At 36.1% G+C, this 24488-nt stretch overlaps 1 protein-coding gene across 2 annotated transcripts in view; it reads right to left on the bottom strand.

Moving 5' to 3' along the window:
• Window positions 1-23239, bottom strand: part of glg1b (golgi glycoprotein 1b) — a 46526-nt gene extending 23287 nt beyond the window's left edge. Inside the window, exons 1-6 of one of the 2 annotated variants that reach the window (XM_058751851.1) lie at window positions 23029-23239; window positions 22672-22907; window positions 4647-4676; window positions 3338-3424; window positions 1650-1865; window positions 87-290 (exon numbers count right to left, since the gene is read on the bottom strand). In XM_058751851.1, the coding sequence (XP_058607834.1) occupies window positions 87-290; window positions 1650-1865; window positions 3338-3424; window positions 4647-4676; window positions 22672-22875 (741 nt within the window). In that variant the 5' untranslated portion in view covers window positions 22876-22907; window positions 23029-23239. Of the gene's footprint in view, window positions 1-86; window positions 291-1649; window positions 1866-3337; window positions 3425-4646; window positions 4677-22671 lie in introns of both variants that reach the window. The other variant, XM_058751850.1, reaches the window with a different exon arrangement.
• Window positions 23240-24488: the final 1249 nt, after the last annotated feature.

The raw sequence follows: 24488 nt of genomic DNA, 5'->3' as shown, positions 1-24488 counted from the left end.
ACTTGTAGTAAGTAGTAGAAGTATGCAAATTAGGCTGCAGTTAACGTGATGGATGAGAGGAAACTGTTAGAGAAGCTGACACATACATTTTCACAAAAGCGCTCCCGGTCGTCTCGGCAGGAGAAGTAGAGGTAGCGGTCGAGGTGGAAGTCGTCGGCTGACAGTTCAGCCACTCTCATGATGGACTTTTTGCAGGTATCCTTGATTTGATGAGCCTTATCCTGCTGTTCTGCTTCCCTGACCAGAGCCCTCTCCAGACACGCAATCACCTCACCCTGAGAATGCAGGTCCTAACCCGAAGGAAAAAAAAGGGACAAAATATTTGACCTCAGAACTCTGGACAGCTTGGCTTAGGGTTTATTTTGTTAAACTGAAGGGATAAAAGGGAGGAACGAAAAATTTATCACAAAGTAAAAATGTAAACTAGTAAGATATTTTACAAACAATGTGAAAACCAAACAGATTAACAATGAAGCTTTTGAATGCAAGACAAAAGAAGAAATGACAAATTCCTTAATAAATGTGAAGTAAAAGTTTTAGTTCTTTTCAAAAAAAAATTTTTTTATATAGGAAAGACAGAAAAAAGCAGGGAGAGAGCAGTGCTATTTCAGTATTATTTATATACTATTATAGTATTTATTATTATGTAGAATTTTATTAGTAAAATTTTTGATAACATAGTATTAAATCATTAATAATAAGCGTTTTATATTTTTACTTTTTTATAGTTTGTTTTAGGTTTAGTAATGTCTTATATGCTTTAGTTATTTTTATTAGTTTTTTTTTTTTTACATTTCTATTTAGCTTTGATTTATTTTTATTTTCGTTTTAGTAATATTAGTACTTCAACGTAAAATAATTTTAGCTAGTTTCCAAGGAAACTTTTCTAACATTTCTAATATTTATTTTTTTCAACCGATTATTTTTATTTATTTAATTTTTATTTCAAACTAATATTTTTAGTTAATAACAATAACAACACTGTGAGAATGAGGAAAATAAATAAACAAACAAATATATAAATAAAAATAAAATGATAAAATATATCAAAACAAAATAAAATAAATAAAAGTTGTTGTTTTTTTTGGGTTTTTTTTACTTAAAAAAAAAATTACTTTTTATTAAAAGTCTGCTGAAGAATGTTGGCAATTTAGTGTCAAAATTTAAGGCATGCAACTTAATGACAAAATAATTAGTGATATTTAAAGGCATAAGGCACTACAGAATTGGAGCTGTCAGTTACTCACATAATAATACTCAATTACTGCATAACCCGTGATCTAAAAGATGCATAAACCCACTAAGCAGCTAAATATGATCTTCATTCCTCACTTGCCATCTTGTATGTTTGGCAGTCTGAGCTTATTTAGGCTATTTTAAGACAACGAGCAGACAAGTCTAAAGTTAACTTTTTTAATTTCAGCAGAGTGCACCCGGGGGAACAAGGCAAGTGCGGTGAACGGGTGCCCATGTTCCAGCACGCCCGGAGGAATGTGGACATTTCGGGAATGGCAGAGTCACTACATCACACAGCCATCTGGTATCAAGCCAACATCCTATGGTTTCCCAAAGGGATATTCTAGAGCTTTGCGGTTTTAAGTGGGCAAGGAGTCAAAGCGTTCACAGCTATTATTGGAACGCAAGCTTACTTTTTCTCCGACAGTGATGCTTCCACACTGCAGGGTGTTGATGTCTTCTCTGCATTTGTCCATAAAGCCGCATATGAGCCGATAGTCGCTGAAGACGATGCTGGTCATCTTGGTGATATACTGATGGCACTGGCGTTCTGTGATGTTGGCGCGGTGGTCCACCAGGCAGGACATCAGATAGCCTTTCCCCCGCTCCTCATCTGCACACTCTTTCAGCTGAGAAACAGATTTAAGGCTCTTTTCATTATCCGTGAAAAGAAGCAGTCAAGGATCAATGCTGCAGACATGAAGAATTTACATTCCTTATTTAATATCAAGTCAATTTCACTAATGGTAATTAAATTGTGTATTCAACCACAAATGTGCATCAAAACACACACACACACGCACGCACGCACTCGTGAAGAGGTTAGTGGGAAACTTTTGTCTATTGAGATTTATTTTAATTACATTATGGCAGCTACGAGTGCAGTCAAACATAAAATCACACTGCATTACAAATGTAGACGTCGGTTCCTCTGCATTGAAATTAGGGCTGCAGGATATTGGAAAAAGGCATTTTTTCCTGCAATATATACTGAAATATATATATACACATATATATAAAAAAACTGGAATTTTTGGTAACACTTTATAATAAGGTTACATTTGTTACAGTATTTATTAATCTTTGCTAAGGTTAATTAATAAAACTGTTTAGTGTTAGTCCTTGTTGGCTCAAGTCCATTAAATAACATTAACAGATATTTTTGATTTTAATAAAGTATCAGTAAATGCAACATTAACTAAAGATTAATAAATGCTTTTAATGCTAATAAAAGTATTTTCATTGTTAGATTATGTTAACTAATGTTAACAAATGGAACCTTATAGCAAAGTGTTACCAGAATTTCTTAATTTGGAATAACCATTCTAGAATGTTTGGGGTGATTTTGTTGGAGAATGTATAGAAAATAATAATAATAATAATAATAATAATAAACCTTTTTTTGAGTGTGAACTCTCCTTTGAGGAAAATGTGGTAGTTCATACTTACAAAAAACAACTCAAACCTCTTTCAGTAACCATAACGTGAACAGAGTCAATATGACGAAAATAATAATTAGGCTATGATTTTAATTAAGATTACTGTTAAATAAAAAAAATTAAACTAATAAATATATTATAATGACACAATTGTACTATAAAATAAAAAAGGATTTAATATAAATTATTTCCAAAAATGTAACTGAATAAATTTATTTTCAAAGTTGAAACTATCAAGCTTTTAATTTAATTGTTTGCCGCCAAATAAATACAGTCTTTGTATCCGTGTGTTTCAAAACGAAATGTGGCACGGACTTCATTTACACACGCACGGCTCAGGATAACAGTGTTTCAGTCTCTCAATTCACAGTAAATGAGCCAAAACATGGTTCACTTAAATAATCACCGGATCATGAACTGAAATCACTCTGAAATAAGCTTCTCATATATTTAATAAATTACAGCACTAAGCCATATTGCGAGTTCAACTGTATTTTGATATATTGTGCAGCCCTGACTGAAATCACAACACACTCACACATACACATACACACACACACACACACACACACACGAGTTGAAAGCATGATTAAACTGTTTCGGAATTAAAGAGCAAAGGTCCAAAAGAAAATCGACTCGGCAAAACAGCAGCAGAAACTGACCTCTAACATGGTGCTCGTACACACTTCCAACGCCACGGACTCAAACTTCGGATCTGTGGTCAGATTCAGCTTGTAGTTCCACAACAGCTGGCAACATTAGAAATATGAAACATTAGAAAAATATACATAATGTGACTTTGGTGTTTGTGAATTCATTCGAGTGTGATCTTTTCAGTGAATCTTTTGATTCAGTTCACAGGTATAAATAGTTCATTTATGTATTAGACTGTTTCAACGCACTGTGAAGAATCATTATCAGCAAATAAAGATGTCAATTTCAATCTATTTTTCACACAAAGCTACCGTATGACTTCAAATAGAGCACACTAGTTGTATGCATGACTTTTATGATGCTTTTTCATCCTTTTTGAAGCTTGAAGGCTTCAGTTCCCATTGGTTATAACTGCACTCTTCAGTCTATAAGTGCAGTCTTCAGTCTGCAATTTCTCCATTGCATGTTCTGCTGTACAAGTTTGGAGCGATGCAAGCATGAGTAAATAACGACAATCTTAATGTTCAAGTGTTTATTTCACTTGAAAGCACTATTCCTTCAAATCAGTGCTTTCAAAAGAACCTCTAGTTTTGTGGAGTCACGAATGTTACCAAGGTCAAGTCTGGCAATGCATTTGTCACACTTTCTTCGTTTTATGGTTTGAGCATGAAGTAACTGCTCAACAGAAAGTAGCTGATTTCACTTCAGAGAGAAAAAAAGAAACTCTCTCTTCAAAACAAAAAGATGTCAGTTGAAGTAAATGGCCTTGTAGTTACTGTATCACACTCCACAGCTCTCTGTAATGTGACTGCATATTAAAAGTGACACTAACTAAAAGTGCTGATAAATGCAAGTTCCAAAAATGCCAGAATAATTTATTAATTATTGCTCAACTATGAGCCTTGTGTAATGAGATGGGTGACTCAGGCCAGAATCATACGCCTAAATTTTCCTCGTTTCTGATTTGTGGACCAGGTTTTGCGCTGCGGTCTTAATGAGAACATCAAAGCCACGAATGTTAGCGAAGGAGATCAGAAACAGATACCTCTCTCGGGACCCCACCAAATTAATTGCGGGCTGCAGCCATCATTAGATGGTGATTAGGCCATTATTCTTCTGAAATTACTTGATGTTACTGGTCTCTAAATCCTACTGACGCATTCTCTCGTAAACCTACAAAGAATCGGTCTGAAAGAATGGAGTGCGCGCAGAGGGTCTTGTAAACAGGGAACATCACCCTAAAAGATGTGTGGAGCTGTGAAGAAGTCTCACGTCGATGATAGTTATTATAAAAGGCAGGCCTTTTTGAGTACTTACATGGTTGCAGTCTGCAGCAATTTCTGTGTCCTGTAAAAGACAGAGAAAGGGAATTTATAATCTTTTCATTTTCCTTTCATTTCCTTCCTTCTGTGTGACTTCCAATACTGAAGTTTACGCTCTGAGAATTGTAATTATTACTCATGCCAATAAAGCTTTATTACTGGCAGTAAATGGATGTAAAAACAACAACAAAAATATATACATATAATCATAAAATGAATAATAAAATCAAATATTATTTTAAAATAAAATAATTAAATTAAATTGCCCAATATCAAACAATACTGACACATTTGAAATACCAAATTAATAATAATAAAAAAAAAAAATCCGTAATAAAATAAAACAAAAACTAAACTAAATAAAATAAAATAAAAGGCACAATGGCACAATCCAATGCACTTTGACTAAATCACCAAATTACCAAACATTTTAACAAATTAATCAAATATATAATTTTTTTTTTTACTAATAAAATAAAAGTAAAATAAAATGCACTTTCCAATATCCACCAACACTTACACATTTTGTAAAATCCCAAATTTATTAACAAGTATATTTACAAATATCATAAAAATAAATGTTAAAACTGATTAAAAAAAAATAAAAAAGAGAAATAACAATCCAATACACTGTCGAATATCAACTGATACCGATACATTTTTTTAAATCCCAAATTTATGAAATATATATATATATTTTTCAAATATAAAAAACAAACAAAAACAGTTTATTAGATATCTTCCAATACAAACACATTTGTTTTACAAATAAAATAAACAAACAAAACCACATACTCGCACAAATGCCAGAAAACAGCATAAATAAAAGTTAAACATTTAAAGATGCTGTTGATTGTATACTGAAGCACACAATATAGTATCAGCTATGATAAAAGAATAAAGTCTCTTAATAATTTTCCTCCCTCAGTACTCATCCTTTCAGCAGCCTGTCTGTTTCTTCTCATTCTGGCTGGGTTAGACCACTGACTGCTCACTGTCAATAAGCACAGTCTCTAACCTAGCACAGTAAACAACTGCTGAGTGACTCATAGAGCATGAAAATGCAATTAGCAATTGTCAGGGGACGACAACAACATAGTCAAACAGGCAAAAATCAATGTGCATTCACATACAACGCCCTAACAATGGCTTGACAATAATGCATCATCCTTCAGCTGCCCTCGATAAGATGAACATCAAAGCAAAGACATTTTGCAAGTGTGGACACAAAAAAACATGTTTAATGTTATAAAGTTAGTGGTGATTAGAACATGTGCTTTTAAATTAAAATTTTAAGATTTATCTTACAAAGCAAAAAGCAAAGTAAAGATGCCTGGTGAGTAGACCGATGATCATGTGCTCCTGGTTTTAAATGGGATTCATAAGCTGACATTTAAAAAGCGTCTTCAGAGACAACATTACAGTAAATCTGGCAAACCCTGTCAAAAACATGTACAAGTCATATTCCATCCTAATTTCAAAAGAAACAAAGTTTTTTTAATAAAACAGGGGATCCAATGCACTGTCCAATATTAAATCACACCGATATCTTTTTAATTCCAAATTTATAAATATAGAATAGACTGATTTTTTTTTCTAGATATCATAAAAATGAATGTAAAATAAAATCTAAAATAAAGTGTGTGTGTGTGTATATATATATATGCATGTTTTTAATGCTTTTCCTCTTGATTTTAGGGGTGTTTTCGTGACATTCATGCATTAAAAATAATGAAACGTGCAGTAAATCTTCATAGCTCTATACCAACAGCTGACAAAACTAGTACCCCACATAAAATAACTAAACAGATTCATGGTCAGTGTTCTCGAAGGGGCTCAGAAGATGATATCACAGCAGAAGCACATAACACAGCACAGGCCCTAAATAGGAACAGGCCGATATTTGAGCTCAGGAACCACACCCAGATCAATCATCCGGTTCCTCGTCGCCAGCCAGAACAGGATATTTCTATTTGTACGTCAGGGCTCTGTGATTACAGGCTAGTCAGGGGCGTACATGGATCATCTATTGATTCTGTGAGATTACACATTGCTTGCTTTCCTGTATTAATGTGATAAAGGTTGAATTTGGACGGTTTGGTTCAATAAACCGGCTCAATAAAGAAGTATTATCGATTCAGAGTTTGTATCATCGCTCACAAGAGTTCACAAAAGTCTGCTGGGATTTGCTTGTTGGACCTACAGTAAAATCACTATGGTTTTTATTAGTGATATCAATCTTTAGTGACTTTTTCTTTTTCAGATCATTTGTTTCATGTATCCTGTGATTAATTAAAGAAATAAAAATATCAAGGCATGTGTTTTGGATCACACAGCAATGAGAGGTGGTTAGGCGGGTGGAACAGCTGAAATGTCAATGGTCTCTATGTGAAGAATGTTATCTTCTAAACCTTGTAAGTCATTCTGTTTCATTAAGAAGTGATAAACCACTGGACCATTTTTGCCCATAACGCACATCAAATTTCAGCTTGTAAACATGTGAATGCAAACTTTTTAAGTGCTTGTTTTTGGCCATCCATCTTACTTCTTATCAATGAAGAGCCATAGCTGAGGTTTTACACAGCTCACTTCTTTCAAAAGAAAAAAAATGAAAAATAATAACCAAAGTCCAACTCTTCAGCTCTTTATTAACTCTGTGATAAAAACTTGAACAGAACAGAAAAACCTACATTTGATCCAATCACAGTCCCTGGTGATATTCCGCTCTGATAAGAAAAAGGCTTCAAAAAGACAAACAGCACTTACGTATTAAAGACGTTTCACTGCAGCACTGACAAATAATTAAAAGGGAAGAGAAATGTTTTACAACAGGGACAAAGTCTTTTCCTAAACTTCCTTCTTAAACTAGTAAGACAATGTTTAACGTCATCTACACTGCCATTTAAAAGTTAATGCTTTTGAAAGAAGTCTCTTACGTTCACCAAGGCTACATTTATTTGATCAAAAAAACCAAAGCTGAATTTTCAGCATCATTACTCCAGTCTTCAGTGTCACATGATCCTTTAGAAATTATTCTAATATGCTGATTCACTGCTCAAGAAACATTTCCTAATATTTGTACACATTTTTTTTAAGGTTCAAAAGTACAGCATTTATTTGAAATAAAAATCTAAATTTGAATGCATCCATGCTGAATAAACATATTCATTTCTTTAAAAAAAAAAGAATATTAGCATATATTTGGAAGTGTCTTAAAATGTGTAAGTGCATTTCTTCTTTTCCTACCGAGATAAAAACAAACATCACAAGTAGTGTAGCTGCAAAGCAGGGTTTCAAATCGGAGTCTATTTTTGCTTCAAATCACAACAAAACTAAGCTGAAAACATATTGAAAAACATTTTTAGGCTTTTATGAAGCAACATAATAACAGAGCAAACTGCTGGTCCATGGTTTGAAAAAAGAAGAAAAGGCTTGATGCAAATTATACTTGCAGAGAAGCACACACACGATCCCACACAAAAAAACAATTTATGGCTACACTTTACATTCTGTTCCATATGGATTAATGACCATCTGGCTATGCAAGAAACATCTCATGGATGCCCTGGGACGCATCCTCAGTGATGTACCCTGGGATCATTGGGTGTTTCGGGTCTCGCAACATCATACACCCTTGCCCAGGCGACCCAGCCGGGGTTGATCAAGCCCCGACTTGCGTCCCAGTAGCAGTCCACGGATCAGCCCTCTTAATCCAAAGCCACCTTGTGGCCTTCTCTGCGGCTTCACTCGCGGATTGAATGGCCCTCTTCTTGGCCACCCCTGTAACTCCCAAACGACTGAGGACTTTGCAAAGTGAACGTCCAGCAAAGCCTCTACAGCTGACTTCTATAGGCTCATAGAAGGTTCTCCAGCCTCTCTCCCTGCACTCCTCCACCAGTTCCTGATACTTAGTGCGTTTCCTCTCATTTGCTTCCTCAATACGGAACCGTAAGTTCCAGCATGATCAGCCGTTTTGAAACCTCGGAGTTAACTATCATGTCTGGGCGGAGACTTGTTGTTGCAATGTGCTGAGGGAACCTCAGCTGTTTTCCCAGGTCGACCTGCAGCTGCCAGTCCGAGGCTTTGTGGAGGAGGCCTGTTGTTAATTGTGGGCGCACCCGGGGTTTCTCTCCAGCTTTGATGAAGGGGACTGCCTTCTTTGGAGCATGATGGTGCTTGCTGGTGCTGATGGCTGAGGCTAAGCTCTCCGCAATTGCCTTAAGCACCTGGTCATGGCGCCAACGATAGCGACCATCAGCCAGAGCCTTTGGGCAGCTGCTGAGGAGATGTTCTAAAGAGCCTCTTCCAGAGCAAAGAAGGCAGGAAGGTGTCTCGCTCTTCCCCCAGACATGGAGGTTCGCTGGGCTTGGCAGGGCATCATAGACAGCTTGTACCAGGAAACGGACCCGATGGAAATCTGCCTGCAAGATGTTTGCCCAGGTGATCCTACGCTGCAGTGAACTCTCCCACCTAGTCCACGCTCCCTGCTGCCGTAGTCCCACCACCCTGCTCACTCGCTCTTCCTCCACGCTTGCTCGGACCTCTTCCTGAAATAGATGGTGTCTTTCCTTGCCGCGGGCCTGGCTAACCAGGGTCTTTGGGAAGTAGCCCAAGCCAACTCTGCCTGTTGCCACAGTGCCCACCAATGCCTTTTGTCTCAGGCGTGACTCTGCCACCTCCACTGCTTTCCCAGCCTTCCATTTCCTTCCTGTTCTCACCTCAATGCAGTCCCTGGAGTCCCTGTACTGTAGGGATTCTCTGGTGCGTACCACCATAAATTCTTCTGTGAGGCCACTGAAGGGCAGCTGCAGGATGTTACTCGTCCCATACAGTGCAGCCCTGGTAAGACTGCGTGGAAGGCCCAGCCACTTCCGAAGAAAGCCACTGATCTTCCTTTCTAGGAACTCAACTGTTGTCATTGGGACTGCATAGACCAGCAGGGGCCACAAGACTCGGGGCAGGATAGAAATGCTGGTAGATCCAAGCTTTAAATCTACCAGGCAGACTGGACTTGTCAACCTTGGTAAGCCAAGCTCCAAGCTCTTTGTTGGACTTCTGGATGGCGGCAGAGTCTTTCAGGCTGGAGTCAAAAAGCTTCCCCAAACTCTTGACAGGTTGCTCAGTAATGGTTGGGATGACAGTTCCTGAGATGGAAAAACGGAACTTGTCAACCACTTTCCCCTTCTTCAGCACCATGGACCTTGACTTAGAGGGCTTAAAACTCATCCTTGCCCAGGTAATGAGTCTCTCAAGTCCTTGTAGGATCCACCTGCTCCCTGGGACCGATGTCGTTGTGATGGTAAGGTCATCCATATAGGCTCTTATAGGGGGCTGTCGTACGCCTGACTTGGTTAAGGGTCCTCTGCATTCCACCTCGGCTGACTTGACCACCATGTTCATGGCAAGAGCGAAAAGAATAACAGAGATGGTACAGCCTGTTATTATTCCTTTCCCAATGCGATGCCAGTCTGATGTTTCTGACCCAGAAGTGACCCGCATCCTGAAATTATTATAGTAATCCAGGATCAGGTCCTTAATCTTACTGGGAACATGATGGAGGTGTAGAGCGAGCTCGACCAGCTTGTGCGGTATGGACCCATAGGCGCTTGCCAGGTCCAACCACAAGACAACTAGGTCGCCTCTGTTCTCATGTGCCTCTCTGATGAGTTGTGTAACTACACCAGTGTGTTCCAAGCAGCCGGGAGCTCCAGTAATCCCCCCCTTCTGCACTGAGGGGTCGATGTAGCTGTTCTTGAGGAGAAACTCTGTCAGTCTTCGTGAGACAATGCACTCAATAGTGCAATGGTTCGAAACTGGTTGATGTTTTTCGAGTTCTCCTCTTTAGGAATCCACACTCCCTCAGCACACCTCCACTGGTCAGCAACTCTTCCTCTTCGCCAAATCACCTTCAAGATCTTCCACAGGTGCCGGAGAAGCTCTGGGCAGCGCTTATAGACCAAATAAGGTACACCACTGGGGCCTGGAGTAGATGCTGAGCGAGCTGCCTTGATGATCTCCTCAACCTCCTTCAGACTTGGCCCCCTCAAGTTGAACTCCGTTGTTGGGGGCGGGGCTGATGAGAGCTTTGTTGGGCTCCAGCTCTTTACATTTACATTTATTTTACATTTATGCATTTAGCAGACGCTTTTATCCAAAGCGACTTACATTGCATTCAAGTTACAGTTTTTACATTTTATCAGCTCTTGCTTTCCCTGGGAATCGAACCCATGATCTTGGCGTTGCTAGCGCCATGCTCTACTATTTGAGCTACAGGAAAGCTGTTGCTCTCTCAGGGAATCGCTCACTGTATCGTGGAGGAAGCGATTCACTTCCTCTCTTGAGCACTTAAGCCGACCGCTGCGCCTGTCCCCGAGCAGTTGTTTTGTGAAGCCGAAGGGATTGGCGATGAAAGCCGCTCGCTTCCTGGCTCTCTCTCTCTCCCCCGTCTCAGGTGCCACTCTGCTCTGCGTAGGATCATCAGCTTCTTCCGCAAGATGTTTTGCAGCTCTGCTAATGGTCGCTTCTCCTCATCAGTAGCTTTCTTGTACTGTTTCTTGAGGATGCAAAGCTCCTGACGCAGGTGATGTATCTTGGTAGCCCTGCGGTTCATGGTGTAGGAGGAAGACTTGGTTTTTCCTTTCTCTACCCGGCCAAATCTTTCTAAGGCATAGCTGAAGATGATGGTAGTCATCGTTTGGAGTCGGCTGTCAGCATCTCCTTTGGCTGTGACTTGGATGATGTTGGACACATCCTCGTCAAACTGCAGCCACTCACTCCGTTTGCTGACTGGGGGCCACTTAATCCGCTGCTGAACTACTCTGCTGGGATTTGGAGGCTCTGGTACGTGGAGGGACTGGGCTCTGTGGGTTGCCTCCTGGCTGGGCTCCTCCTGAGTCTCACCAGGTTCAAGACCTGTGCGTTGCACCTCACTCTCCCGCTCCAAACATTTCATTCTGGCCTGATGGATTTTTAGGCCCTGATGATTCTTGCACAGCTTTCCGCAAATGCATGTCACATTCGTCGTCTGTCCGTTTGCATAAGTTGGGAAATATAATGATACATTTTTAATAAATCTCAATAGCCAAGCATTTACGTTTGAAATTACTACCATGCACATTATAAACTTAACATTTTCTTGCTCTGACTGAATCTCTTATGAAAAGACTGACTGTATACTCGTCACCTTGCCAAAATATACCTATTTATTTTCTGACAAAATTTATAACACTTAATTCACATCTTTTTGCATGTTCTGGTAAATAAAGCAGCTTTGAGGGACATAAATCTCTCCTCTGTGTAGAGCACAGGGTCTAGATTTGTCACAAGTATTAAGACGAAAACAAGCCACGGGTGAAGCATCGTCAACAAGACCCATGCAGCTTCAGTCAGGTTGAGACCTGATAAAAAGGTGAAGTTTCACTCCGTCAGGGATTAGCTAGCAGCAGACGCATTAAGTACTCGCTCACCTCATTCATGCACAGATGAGTGACTTCATGACACCAGCCTTGAAATCTCTGCCTCCAGAGAAACCCAAGTGCATTACTACCATATTAGCATTACTACCTCTAGCACCTTTTCAGCTCCCGGAAAAACACCTCTTGCACTTGCTTCACGTGAAATATTCATCTATCAACAGTGATTGTGTGATCAGAAGTGATGTTATTACTTTTTAAAGACATTTCATCTAGGAGAGGAGAGCAGAGCAGTGATTGTTTGCACTGGATTATGAAATTCAAATTATGATGAAAACTCTTTGCAATTATAATGTTGATTACCATAAATTAATTTTCACTCATCCCTTGTTTCCTTTATAAAAAAAAAAACTAAAAAAACTGAGGTTACAGTAAAGCATTTGAATTTCTGATTTCTAAAGGATTTAATAGCAGAAATGTGCCATTTATAATTTTCTAAAAGCATTTCAAACTTTTTTGAGCTGTTAAAGTGCCCCTATTATGGGTTATGAAAGGTTCATATTCTGGTTTTGGGAGTCCCCAACAACAGGTTGACATGCATGCAAGGTCAAAAAAACACCTTCATTGTCTTATAATATGCATTTATTTTTACCTTATTTGCTCAACGACTCCCAAACCATTCGCTCAACGATGCCTGTAACAAAAATGCCTGATAAAGTAGCGTTTGTGAGCGCAGTGCTGCTTTGTGTACAGACGTTACGCTGCAAAAGCGGCACCTAGTAGCAAAGAACGAATTTGCATTTTCATTCAGACCAACACCAAAAGACCAATAAGTGGGTGGGCAATATGCTAATGTTTCATGTTGACGTCAACATGAAACGGCTTGGGATTCGTTTTAAAAACGACTATGATTCAGAGTCGACTCTATCTTTTGAAAGACAATAACTTTATACACGGTGCACTTTCAGATTGAAAACTTTGCAGGATGTTTTCATTCACTTAGAGCTGTGTTACACATTGTATGAAAGGTCATTTTCAAAAATCCATAATAGGGGTTTAAGTTCTCATCGTTTTCACAGACCTTTTATTTATTTATTTATTTTTTTGTTCATGGCATCCTGTTGTCAAGTTGTAAAATTGGATATAATTTAGCTTCATAAGGGATTTCACACTAAAACATGAATATTTTTAGACTGTATTAATACTATATCTTAACACTAACTTCAATTAATTTACATTGTATGTGTCTCTCTGTATAAATCAGAGTTATTATCATGAACTAATATTAAATATTAAAAACATTTGTTAATTTAAACAAAGTTGAAATAAAATACATTTATATTAGATGAAAAACGAAACTGAACAAAAATTTGAAATCTTGCTTTTGCAACTAATTGAAACATTTAAGTTCAAGCACTGAAATTATTAACTGGAAATAATCAATTTAAACTGAAATAAATTAACCTTAAATACTTACACGTGAACAAGTAAAAATTTACGGTAACACTTTACAATAAGGTTCATTAGTTAAACATTAGTTAATGTATTAACTAACATGAACTAACCATGAGCAATACATTTGTTACTGTATTTACTAATCTTCGCTAACGTTAGTTGATAAAAATACAGACGTTCATTGTTAGTTCATGTTAGTTCACAGTGCATTACCCAATGTTAACAAGATTTTAATAATGTATTATTAAATGTTAAAATTAACATTAACAAAGATTAATAAACGCCGTATAAGTGCAGTTCATTATTAGTTCATGTTAACTAATGTAGTTAACTAATGAACCTTTTTGTAAAGTGTTACCAAATTTACATTATAAATAAAAAAAAAAAAAAAACTGAAAACATAAAAATAAAAGCCAATTCAAAATATTAATAAAACCATAATAGTATAAATATTACATTTTATAAAAATAATACTAATATAACGCTATTATTAACCAGATTTTTGCTTTTTGAAAGATACATTTTTGTGGTTAAAAACATTATGCTGTAAATTATGTCATTGAGCTTAACTTGTACTGAACTTGGTCTATTCCTGTTACACTATTTGAAACCATTTCTGCAAATCTAAACAGACTGTGTGCAGTGTCAGAGGAGAAGCAGACGCAGTGGGAACAGTGGCAATGCGTTTGTTTAACAGTATATGCTGTAGCACAACCACTTAACGGCCTGCCAAGTGCAATAATCACAGCACGACTCTGAAAGATGTGAAAAGCCGAGAGAGGACGACTCAGTGCCTGTTCGCCTCTGTAACGGGCTCTGGTTTCTGTTCACTGAAATGCAGTTTCAGTGAATAAAACATCCGTCCTCGTGTGAGAGTGAAAGTGGAGATAACGCAGAAAAACAGAGTGAGTGATTCTACAGGGAGCTGTATTCTGAGTGAGAAACAGCAGGTGCCTCATTCTCTTTATTTACTTGCAGGAAAAAAAGAAAACATTACATTAAAATATACAAATGAAGGCTTAGGTCTGTAGTCCATTAATCAAGCTGAACGTTGCACCAAAAAAAAAATGGTAATACACAAAAAAAATCAGACATCATTTGCAGGAAAAACACAAAAACAAAACATTCAACTTGCCATTGTAAATAACAACAGACAACGAGACGGCATATAAAGATCCAAAATAAAATCATGTGCATGCTAGTAAATCAGACAGACTGTTTTATCAATTATAGCACAATAAAAATTCTTATGTAAAAAATGTTGTAGCTAGCCTTCACTAGTATTTTGTCTGTTTTTTCAAAACCAAGTTTGTTTTAAATGAAGAAAAAAAAGAAAAGAAAAAAAAAGTATTATATTATGAATATAGCATATTTATAATATAATTTTTTCTCAAGAAAACAGACTTACTTGGTAGTCACACATATATGTGACTCTACCAAGTAAGTCTGTTTTCTTGAGAAAAAATTATATTATAAATATGCTGAATTCAAAACCAGTCTTAAGTGTCAATTGTTTTTCGAAATTGAGATTTATGCAGCATCTGAAAGCTGAATAAATAAGCTTTCCACTGATGTATGGTTTGTTAGGATCGGATCATATTTGGCCGAGATACAACTATTTGAAAATCTGGAATCTGAGGGTGCAAAAAAATCAAAATATTGAGAAAATCACCTTTAAAGTTGTCCAAATGAATTCTTAGCAATGCATATTACTAATCAAAAACGATGTATTTATATTTTACAAAATATCTTCATGGAATATGAGCTTTACTTTATATACTAATGATTTTTGGCATAAAAGAAAAATCTATAATTTTGACCCATACAGTGTATTTTTGGCTATTGCTACAAATATAACCCAGCGACTTAAGACTGGTTTTGTGGTCCAGGGTCACTTATATAGTCATAGCCAAAAATATCGGCACCCTTGGTAAATATGATCAAAGAAAATCTGTAAAAAATTCACAAAAACCTTTCACTGGATAATAGGAATTTAAAATAGGGGGAAATATCATTATGAAATAGATGTTTTTCTCTAATACACATTGGCCACAATTAACGGCACCCTTTTATTCAATACTTTTTGAAACCTTCATTTGCCAGTTTAACAGCTCTAAATGTTCTCCTATAATGCCTGATGAAGTTAGAGAACACCTGACAAGAGATCAGAGACCATTCCTTCTTCAGACCCTTTAGATTCCCAGCTCCATGTTGGTGCTTCTTCTCTTCAGTTCACTCATTTTCTATAGGGTTCAGGTCAGAGGTCAAGTCTGATAACTGAATATGCTGGAGTTTGTTTTTGGATGAGCGAGGAGAATTTTTCTTGAAACCCTCCCAAACAACACGTGGTGATGTAGGTGCTGTTTGACAATTTTTTTTGAAAGGTTTCCTGACCCCGAGACTCAACTATTTTCTGCAATTCTCCAGCTGTGGTCCTTGGAGAGTCTTTAGCCACTCAAACTATCCTTCTCACCGTGCATTAGGACGATACAGACACACATCCTCTTCCAAGCAGATTCGTAACATTTTTTGTTGATTGGAAATTCTTAATTATTGCCCTGATGGTGGAAATAGGAATTCTCACTGCTCTAGCTCTTTTCTTAAAGCTTCACTAATTCACTTCACTAATTTATGAAGCTCAATTATCTTTTGCTGCACAACAGAAATATATTCTTTGGTTTTTCTCATTGTGATGGATGATTAAGGGAATTTGGGCTTTGTTTTCCCTCCTAGTTATATTTCTGTGAAACAGGAAGCCATGGCTGGATAATTTCATGCTCATAATCACCCTGGAGTGCTCAAAATTGTGAATATGAATGTGAATATACTTCAGAGATATTTTACTCATAAGAATTTGTAGGGGTGCCAATAATTGTGTCCAACGTGTATTTGAGAAAAACATTTATTTCATAATGATATTCCCCCCCCCCATTTCAAATTCTTATTATCCAATGAAAGGTTAGATTTTTGTGAATTTTTTAAATAAAAGATCAAAAGGATTAACAATGCAGATTAATTTTCACTGCCTTCTATGATCATATTTACCAAGGGTGACAATAATTCTGACCACTACTTATATTGTGTGTGTGTGTGTGTGTAAAATGACTGAATATGAAATTATGGTAATTTATTGTGTTTTGAATTAATAATTATTTACTTGTGTATATATTATAAATCAAATATGTTATGCGTGTATATATAATTGTCATTTATGGAATGTAATTTATGCATTTTTATGCATAATTATGCAATGTTAATTTGTGTTAACATTTTGTTGTGTGTGTGTGTATATGTGTAATGAGCAATTTTTTTTGTATTATATTAATATTGTGTGTAATATATATATATATATATATATATAAACACACACACACAAATGGATTGTCTGTCATACTGATATTGCATGTACACTACAAGAAGACAAGAAAACAATTCTGAAAATAATTTAGAGGGCTACACACTTTACACCGGTTCTTACACTACAGAGGTAAACAAGAACAGACAATCCTCATTGCCATGCGTGCTAAATCTTTTATGTGACAAAGCTAACAAGATGGAAACAGCCTGTAGGATTTTTATTTTTAGGTGACAACTTAGTTCAAAGAATTGGAAGTCACACTGTATAATAATCTTCACATCAGGTAGAATTCTAACCCTTAAAAGAAAAGGCCCATTACTTCTATTTTAATAATGTTTTGAGTCTGTTAAATTACTGGATCAAAGCTGCTGTAGAGAATAGCAGCAACCTCTTTGTCCTTACCAGGGATGACAAAGATTGGCTGGCAATTCTAAAAAGTTTTTCACTGTCATCAAAAAGCAACAAAAGTTGGCCAAACATCAGTTGAGAGGTCAAAAACATGTCATGCCTTTGATTGATGCTGACAACCGAAAAAAAGACTGGTTGAAGAACAACCACATGATTGCAGTCCTACAAATTCATTTTTATGATTGCAACACATTTGATACTGACAGTCAAAATCAAAACGATGATATCTGATAGCTTTTCCTCTGACAGTAGCTGTCAGTGAACAGCCTTTGTTCAAGCCATTACAGTCAAAATGAAAGCAATTATTCAACACTGACCCTCACCAATTACAAAGTGAATCTTACGAAACCTGTCAAGAACATGTCAAAGTCATATTTCATCCCGAAATTCCACAGAAAGAAAAATGGAACTAGCTTTTTCTTAAAAAATTAAGCCCAATTTTTAGAACCATTATTGACACTATTTTGCATTACAATTATTCACATTTTTCCACCCAATTCTTATTGCAATGATGCAAAAAAAAAAAAAATCTCTATGAAACAATAAAAATCTTATTGCAAAAAAGGGGGAAAAAACCTCGAAAGAAATTATCGCAAAATTCCAAAGACAGAAAAAGGAAAATGGATTTTGCATAAAGAAAAATAAACCTATTTTAGAACCATTATTGCCATTATTTTGTATTAAAATTAATCACATTTTACCACCCAAATCTTTTTGTGATAATACAATAATGCAAGAAAATCTCTATGAAATACAAAATTTCATTGCAATAAGAAAAAAAAAAAAACTGGATTTTAGAATGATCTTTGCCATTTTTTCGCAATACAGTAATCACATTTTCCCAACCAAATCTTATTGCAATAATGTGAGAAAAATCTGTAAATTGTAAAAAAAAATCTAAAATCTATTAAGAATCACAATTGAGAATAATGATTAAATACAATTAACTTGCACATAAGCCTTAATGAGAAATCAGAAAACATTTTCAATTGACATGAAAATAATGTCATATTGGTCACAAAACAGGCATCCTTTTCTTACACAAAATATATATATATATTTTTCCTTTGTGATTTTTAGAGGTATAACTTATTCTTTTCAGTTAACACAGTACTTTTTATCTAAATAGTAACCATCTACCAACATCAACATCACACTATGGTGTCTTAAAGAGCTGTCAAAGCCATAAAACATGCGGTTTCCCCCTCAGCAGTGCACCAAATGAGTTCATTCCACTTCATTTTAGATTCATTAGAGTCTCAGACTGGTATTTCCACACCAACAGCTTTACAGCCAACAAAAACATACACAAACAAAAAAAACATGGTATCTTACGTTTAGTCTGAAAAAATGCAAAGACACAATAACTTATCTGCCTCATTCATTCGATTCTGTTATATCAAACAAATGTTTGATTAAGAGCTAAGCTCTTTGGTTTACTTTATCAGGATCTCAGCCCCGGATCCCCGCGGGAGGGTCTCATATCAGTCACGCTAGCTGCTTTGTTTACAACAAACCCACCGCGGCGTCCCACCAGTAGAGGAACCTGCTAAAAATGCAAATTAAAGTAAAACAGACGTGCTGCAGCTGTGCCACGACCACCTTACCTCCCGCCTTCAAGCGTTTGCAAGGGTTCCTTCGCAAAAAAGACCGACCCAGAGAGGTCTGACCTCAGGGAGATGGAGAAGAGATTTATGGACATCATTTACCTCTTCAGAAGGCCACAGCTGTTACCGAGCCTCTGCAAAGCAATTATCCCAATAATTAGAGCCACGGTCAGGACTGCTGAAGCGACTGTTCGCGGGCAAATGAACTTGGCATGCTGTGCAGGAGGAGAGACTGCGAGACGAGTATACAGCTTGTCTTGATGTTTCATTCATGCTAGAATAATTATCATCTTCTATCTGCTGCCAATGCCAAAACCAATGGGTTGCTTTTGGCCTGAAAGCTTGTAGTGGATTCTCTGCATATATAGCACTGCATTGTATGATTATGCATATTATACTTAAATGTTAAGTTACTTGTTAAAAAAAACGAACTACCAAATTTTGCTATAAGTTTGATCGCAACATAAAATCACTGTTGTTAATAGTGTTCATCATCTGTTTGATTATATGTCATTAACTAACTGCTTGATTTTTACTGTACATTTCAGACATATGGGCATCAACTTGAGATAGTCACCACTGACAAGCTACTACTAAATATAATGTAGAAACTTCAATTTTCTGTAAAGCTGCTTTGCAACGATTAACATTGTGAAAAGCGCTATACAAATAAACTTGAATTGAATTAAAAAACTACTGCAATTCCAAATAAATAAATATTATACATACTGTATGTACTACTGGTCCAAAAATGTATTGCAATCCTCCTAAAAATTTTAATAAAATATAAATAAATACAATACATATATATTACAGCAACACGTGTCCAAAAATGTATTGCAATCCCCCCACAAAAAAATAAAAAAATAAATACTAAACATATATAATACCACAATACTTGTCTAAAAATGTATTGAACCCCCCCAAATCTTTTTTTATTATATTTCATTTTCATAAATACTACACATATATAATACCATGAAACTTGTCCAAAACAATTACTGCAATCCTCCCAAAATTTTTATAAACATAAATACTATACATACTGTATATATTACAATATTTGTCAAAAATGTATTGCAACCCCCCCAAAACAATATAATACTACATTACTTATTAAATTAATAAATGTAATTAAATTAATTAAAAATAAAATGAGTACCATGCATATATATACTACCATGATACTTGTCCAAAAAAGATTGCAATTCAAAAAATAAATAAATAGCTGTGTGTGTGTGTGTGTGTGTGTGTGTGTGTGTGTGTGTGTATATATACTGTATTTGGACACTTAATAATAAATAAATAAATAAATACTATACATATATAGAATTTTATCGTGGTAATATATAAACACCATGTCCAAAGAAGAATACAAATGTAATTTTTTGTAAATGTAGGTTCATCACTGTCATTTGTGGACTTATGAAGGTTATTTTTCTTCATTTGAAATGATTTGAAACTATTTCAGAGATTCTCTGCAAGCCACACACCAAGTGCACATACTGCTCATTTTAGACAGCATTTAGACCAATTAATACCAGCATATTACCACCGAATACATCAGAGCAAGACGTTCAGCCACCTTCATTTTAATTTTCAGAGGCAGGAACGGATGATTAAAAAGAAATGAACTCGAAGCGTACATCCAATTGCATTTCAAGGCGAACGAAACAAAGATTTGACACCCTAAATGGGACACACATAATAGTCGTGTTTCAGACAGACCGCTATCTGAAATGTCCCTCAGGTGTTGAAATTAGTTATCACGGACCAGAGAGCAAGACCTCGCTTCAACACTAATGAGAGGCCTGAGTCTGTGAATTACTGAAGAGAGAGAGAGAGAGAGAGAGGCATAGTGCTATCAATACGGGTTTAAAGCTGTGACTGTAATGAGAGCTGGATTTTAGCATACTGTGGGAGAGACTCTGATATAAGAGACATTTAAACAGAAGCTCAAGAGGTTGTGAAAGTCTAGTAGAGAAAACTGCTGCTCTAAGATGTTTTTCAGCCTAAATGAATTTGTGTCTAGCTGCAAATGAACCTTGGCCCTTGTGATTGCCAGATGAAAAGTGGTGCACCATCAGAGCCAAGAAGTCAGGGAGGAGCAGCTCAAAACAGCAGAAAACAAATCTTTAAGAAATATGGCTCATGTTTAATATGCATACACATTTTAGATCTACTGCACAGATAAAGCCAGACTTTCTTGTTTCTGTGGAACACAAATGAGAAAGATGCATGCGCTGCATTTTTAGTAACCAGGGACTTCAAACTGCAACTCAAAATATTCTCAGCAAAGGACATTAAAAGGAGTAAGTGCGACTTGTGCACTATATTACAGACTAGCAGCCAAATATAGTTTGTGCAAAGAATGTGTAAAGTGTAAAGATATCACCCACTGATAAAGTAGCTGTTGAATTCAAATTAATTTGCATATATTCAAATACACTATCAAAACATGTCAATGACAAGTGTCATAAACCATTGGTTTTTGCATGTGTAGTAGCCGACTTTCAGAGAAAAATGATTGGTTTAGTCGGTTTATTACACAAAAAAAACTTCAGAAAAGCACTCGTTTTTGGTGGTAAGCATTCCCTGGGTCCCACTGAGTCCTTCAAAAGTGTTTAAAAGTTCTTCTTTTGTTTGATTATTAGTTGGATTTTTGAACATATTACACTGAAAAATGATTCATTGAATTAACTTTTTTTTTTTACTTTTATTGATTTATTTGAAAGAGTTTGATCATGCGGACCAAATTTTATTCTAAAAATTAAACTTCTCACAGGGCACCTGCAGTTTCTGAACAAAAGTTACTCCTATAATAATTTCCTCATCCGCACAACTAGGTCACTGTGTCAACCAGCGCAGCACGGAAAACTACAAAAGACAAATCTAGTTAGAAGATTTTAAGCTTGTTCTTAAATTAGTCCAATCCATATTAAAGGTCTGTGCTTGTACGGCTGTATAAAAGCCAGAGAAAAATAAGAACGTTTGCATGCCAATCATCATCGTCAGGATGTCATTTTCCTGCAGCTCCACGGTAATTAGTCACATGGTATTTACAGCTCAAATGATTGGCTGAAAACAACCTGGCAGCAGACCTGACAAACCGAAATTGAGATCAACAGGAATACTAAGATAGCTTTCATCAGGTAGGCTATTACGGACCTCCATGACACAACTGTACTCAACAAGACATGTCATGGAGTCTTTAAATTCAGCTATAAAATTGAAAAAGATATCAATATAGTTTAAATCTGGAAAGCTTGTATATTCTCTACTTCACTTATCAGTCTGAAATTCACAAAGCCAAATGAAAGGAAGTAAAAGGACCCACCCTGAGTTAAAATTTATAATAATAATAATAGTACTAGTAGTAATAATAATAAAAACAACAACCAAAATAAAATCACAAATTGTATTATCATCAATAATACATACAATTATATAATAATAATAATAATAATATTTAAAATAATAAATTAATTACATAATACGTTAATTAAATAAATAATAAATAATTTAAATTAAAATGTTATTAAATTATTATAATTATAAATATTCATTATATAGATTATAATTAAATAAAATGACACATTTATGCATATAAAATTATACATCAAATATATAAATTATAAATAATGTTAAATAATTCTTTAAATTATTATATATTACTTTTACTGTTGTTGCTATTATTATTATTATTATTTAATTATTAGCTATATTATATACACTCATCATCATCATCATCATTATCACCATCATTAGGGTGCTGCTCACCTCCTTCTTGTCCTGCAGGCATTCCAGTACAGACAGGTTATTTGTCCAGGTGTGTTTTGGACACAGCCGGGTCACGTCGTCCCGGCAGGCCTGTTCTTCTGCCAGCTTCCAGCCGGTGGATCTTCTAGACTGAGCACCGGAGGACGCGGCGGCGACGGCGTTATTCCCGGGATTCGGTAGCGCGGCTCTGAACTGCTGGTGCATGGCGGCAGCCGGAGGATGGGCATTCCCGAAACCTGGAAGAGGTTTAAGAGCCTGTACGGTTAGCAGGCAGAGAGACATGAGGAGCAGCAGCAGCTGAACACGTCTACACGCCGCCATCTTCAACCACAAACAGCTGAACCGAGCTCCACTCACTCTCTGCCGCTGAAGACTCCGCGCTGACCGGACGAACCTACTACGGCGAAGGCTTTGCTCATGAATATTAATGACGCCACGTGACGCGAGCCGAGAACGCTTTATTGATTGGCTGGATTACTGACGTTTGTAAATAAGCCTCGAACACCTGTCCAATAAACGAATCTTACTGTGAGGAAGGCATGGATTATGAATATTAATTAAGTTAAGTAAGCGGACTCTCCAGGAAGGTTACCAAGCAACGTCTGCAAGACTAAATTAATTAATATTCATCAGTTAGGCCTTCGTCGTAGTGGGATCAGTAATTTCGAGATCGCCTCAGAAAACTAGATGAGAGAGATCAGCTCGGGCTCACTTCACCGCTGACTGCGGAGGATTTAGCACGTAGACTCCATAAAAAGATTTTACTACTGAAATCATGTGAAGCACAACATTCTGTCTGCTGCTTGTGGTGTTACATAGAAGGCATAATTTGATCTGCATTATAATCTTTAAGTTTGTTTAAAATGTTTTTATTTGCTGTCATAGTATATAATTAGTTTTATTTGTTGTTACTATAATAAATATAACATAATTTAAAATAATAATTCTAAATTATTCAAATAAAATGAATAATAATAAATAACCTTAATTATTCAAGACTATATATATTGAGTCAGTCGTCACTTGTCTATTCTATTCTATTCTATTCCTGAAAATGCTGATTTCAGATGACAAACATGAATATTTGAACCTGTATGAACAAGAAATTAATAACTGTTAAAATACCAGTCATCTTTTCAAAACACTTCCTCTGGTTTATGGGAGAAAATAAAAGTTTGAATGGCTCTCCTCAGCATAATTTCTGCAGATTTTCCCACAGCACATGCGATTTCCTGTTATTATCAATCATTTCAACAGAAACTTCTCTATATCTGGCTTCTTTTATTACCTCAGTATATAACACTACATTATTTATGACTAATCTCGCCAAACTAATATTCTATTTATGCATGGCATAAATGTTTTTATTTTATTTTATTGTGCATACTTATTGTAGTTTGTATTGTTTTGCATTTACAGTATATTGTTATGAATGCATGTACATGTGTAATATTTGCACTGTGACAGTCTTTCCCTCCCTTTGTGTAGAAATGTCAATATTCCAACTTTGCTTTTATTTACCAAACATATTTGCATATGTTCTGGGTTTATTCATTTAAAAATAAACATTCTAAGTGGATGATAAAGCTAGATTTGAAAAAATCCAGTCTGAAGCTCTAATATACATTTCGTACATACTGATAAAAAATTGAACACAGTTTCCAAATAATGGTAAAAGTTCATATAATCTATTCCCATACAATATGCATGTCTGGATAACAGCATTATCTTAATGCTTTGTCCTTCCTGTGTTAAATATTGCTGTTTCGCAGTATGACGTTGCATGAAAAGGGTCGCAGGCAGGTCAGCTGCTTCAC

The sequence above is a fragment of the Onychostoma macrolepis genome, chromosome 18, assembly GCF_012432095.1.
Source record: "Onychostoma macrolepis isolate SWU-2019 chromosome 18, ASM1243209v1, whole genome shotgun sequence".
NCBI lineage: Eukaryota > Metazoa > Chordata > Actinopteri > Cypriniformes > Cyprinidae > Onychostoma > Onychostoma macrolepis.
This window is presented reverse-complemented; position numbering and strand designations above follow the sequence as displayed.